Source organism: Dendrobium catenatum, unplaced genomic scaffold, assembly GCF_001605985.2.
Source record: "Dendrobium catenatum unplaced genomic scaffold, ASM160598v2 fragScaff_scaffold_687, whole genome shotgun sequence".
NCBI lineage: Eukaryota > Viridiplantae > Streptophyta > Magnoliopsida > Asparagales > Orchidaceae > Dendrobium > Dendrobium catenatum.
In genome coordinates this window covers 1-3204 of record NW_021319149.1, presented here as the reverse complement: position 1 = coordinate 3204, position 3204 = coordinate 1, and the positions used below count along the sequence as shown (strand labels likewise).

The 3204-nt window shown below is 41.4% G+C and overlaps 1 protein-coding gene across 1 annotated transcript in view; it reads left to right on the top strand.

The window, feature by feature from the left end:
- Window positions 1–2081, top strand: part of LOC110115769 (zinc finger BED domain-containing protein RICESLEEPER 2-like) — a 13130-nt gene extending 11049 nt beyond the window's left edge. Inside the window, exon 4 of the mRNA XM_028695814.1 lies at window positions 1738–2081. Coding sequence (XP_028551647.1) covers window positions 1738–2081 — 344 coding nt within the window. The remainder of the gene's footprint in view (window positions 1–1737) is intronic.
- The last annotated feature ends 1123 nt before the right edge of the window (window positions 2082–3204 follow it).

Below are 3204 nucleotides of genomic sequence, written 5' to 3'. Positions count from 1 at the left end.
CTTGATGCTAAGTAACCTTACACACACACACTTGGGGGGATTTTTTCTGTCTTATTTAGAGTTCTCTATTTTGAGGACATCGTCCAAGATGATCCAAATATCATCCTGGAAGATCAGTTAAAAATAGAAAGTCTAATTAGGACATTCTTATTAAGGCAATCATCATCAAGCACATCATCCTGAATGATATTTGTATCGTTCGGGATGATATGCTCAAATCAGAAAGAATTAGCTGTCAGATCTATTTATGTATTATTTATTTTTGGACATTATCCTAGATGATGCATATAATTATGCCTAAATTAATCTGGTAATTAAAAAAAGTAATTAAGGCTTGATTGATACGATCATATCATCATGGACGATCGTAAGATCATCTGGGATGATCAGTTCAAAATACCTTAGTTGCTCCTAGATGATCAATATCAGATAGCTTCTATTCAGGGCGATGCTCTAGATGATTTTCATAGATTTGAACTAATCGTCCAGGATGATCGTGAGATCGGCCTAGACGATCAAGCTATTTTTTCATCGTCCAGACATCCATTTAGTGCGATTAACTTGAAGATATTCACCAATTTGTACTAATCATATAGGATGATTTTATATCGGCCTGGATGATATGAACAAAATTCATTTGATCGTCCCAGATCATCCTGACTGATTAAGCTTAAATTACACTGATCGTTCAAGATGATAGAGTCGGTTCCTTGCAATTAATGAGCTATTCCGAAGCTCTTCTATTTAAGAGCCCTTGTTCTACCCTTTAGAACATCTTTTGCTACTATCTTGACCTGAGAGAGCCTAGAGGAGAGGGAGAGAGAGGGAGAGAGAGGGAGAGAAAGAGAGAGGATCTTGTGAGAGGGAGTTTGTGAGAGGGTTTCACAAATGTTGCTCCAAGCTTTGATCCACATCTTCTTCTTCCATCATAGTCCCTTATCCTTGGAGGGTTGAGAGAGTTTCACTTCAGCAATCGATCAAGGTTCTCTGCCTGCTTCAGGAGGAAGCAAAAGGAGTTAGGTTCTCTGCCTCACCGGTGTCGGTGGAAAAGAGTTTTGTAAAGGCTTCTCGGCCTTGCTATGGGAGAAAAAGGAGAGTCATTGAGTTTTAGTGTAATACTCGGAGGGCGCCTCCAGGGAGTGGATGTAGGTCGTGTATACCGAACCACTATAAATCTTTATGTTCTTTACTACTGTTTCTTTCGCATTTAATTTCTGCACTTTGATTATCATTGTGGTGAATTTTGGTTTTAATTAGTTTTTGTGTTTTAATTGTTTGAAAGATTTTTAAAATGCCAATTCACCCCCCTCTTGGTTAGCCTCGGGCTAGTTTATAAGGGCTTAACATTCCAAAAGAACTTTCATATCCATTAATCATCAAATGTGTGGAGTCCAAACTTTCTATCAGGCATTCCATCAAACATCCTACGTGCATCCTTCATGCTCATTTTATGATCAAATTCCTCTGACGTTTCACCTTCATAGACATGTTGCAATAGAGTTATCTTTCCCATACCACCATGCCCCACTATAGATAGAAGATAAATGTTTATGTACAAATCAGTTCCCGAATACTCACTTGATGGCTTCCTCAACGACTGCTTAACAAACTCCTTATCCTTGCCTCTATTAATGAGATCATTTCTAGGCAAGGATCCTGTTTCATGTGCTTTGTACAACTCACGCTGCTGCTCCTACTTTGTGCATTCTAAAAGATGAATAAAAGTTCTAACCTCAGGTGTAACTTTATCAAGTTTCTACACAACCTCCTCTAGCCTCTTCAAGTTGGGTTCAGATCCTTTAGCGACATTTCGTCGAACAGCTTGGGAGCATTACGTTGGATCAGCCTTGTCACTAGAAGTTAAACTGGGCATTTTCACACATGCAGTAAAAATGTCCTCAATATCAACAGTGGTATTCGCCGACGTCATGTATCTGTTCCTACCACCAGTGGTATTCTTCTGTGATGAATCGGTGGATGGATTGGCAGGTAGGCTCCCCTTCTACATCAGATTACAACTGTTGAAGGCCAATATGGATGTAATCTTGTCATCTGCTGATGGTGATGTATATTTTGTGTAATATAGCAGTGAGTTTCACAACGCTTTTGGCCGAAGTTGTAAGGGAAATATGCTTTGACCTGCATTGGAAGAACTGGTGCTTGCATCATCAGGACAAAAAGGCGGTAGAGGAACTTGAACCATGTACCCAAAAGGAGGAAGACCATCGGATCATCATGGAATTTGCATTGTCAAGGATAAAGATTCTGCATCTTTCTCTATTCTAGGCTTAACTTTTGCACCTCTTGACTGTTGCTTATGGGCATGGTGTTTGCTAGCGCCAGATCCGGCATTGGTTCCGATGAAATCTTTGTCTTGCTTCTCCATATCGAGTTGCATATCAAGATTCCTCTCCTTGTCATCCTACTTCTTTGAATCGTCAATATTTTGACAATCCTGAACAATTTCTTCGGGTTTCGTCCTCGACTTTTTCTCCATATTCTCCTTTTGTTCTTTTTGAAACCTCCATTTTTTGTTCCATCTCCATCTCCACAGATTTATGTTTGGCAATTAAATACAAGATAAGGCTGAGGACGGATTGCTCGGCAATCTCAAGGGTGGAATCGAGTTCGATGCCAGACATGCTAGGCATGGAATCAAGGGTAGAGTGTTGCAGATGCAGAAGCAGAAAATTGTGCGCTCTATCAGGTTGGATGCTTGGCACTGGAGTGGCGGCCCTCAAAATTGGAAGTTCTGTTAGACGAAAGCTGCGAGCGACGACAACGGGTTGAGTGCGAAATAAGGGATTAGGCAGAGGATCTCGCCATTAGGGGGGTCGCACCACTGGAGAGGAAGCACGAGCGGAGGGTAGTCATCGATTGCAATCGATTTATTTCTGAACCGTTTGCTATCCCGTGAAGCGGAAGTGAGGAGCGAAGATGAAGACGTCGGTATGGTTACCGACGGCATTTGAATTGTCCTTATGGATCGAAGATTTTTGTCTATCCGATCAAGGTTTTTGTCTACTAGATCAAGTGATGTCTTCACTTGAGCTTGATAGAAGTCTATACAACTTCGATCATCATCGACAACCCACCTTCCTCGGCGTCGATCGTCGTCGACCGCCATCTTATTCTTCAGCTTCGATCGTCGTCGACAACCCACCTTCTTCTACAGTCCATCGATCTTTGCAAGTTCCAGACTCT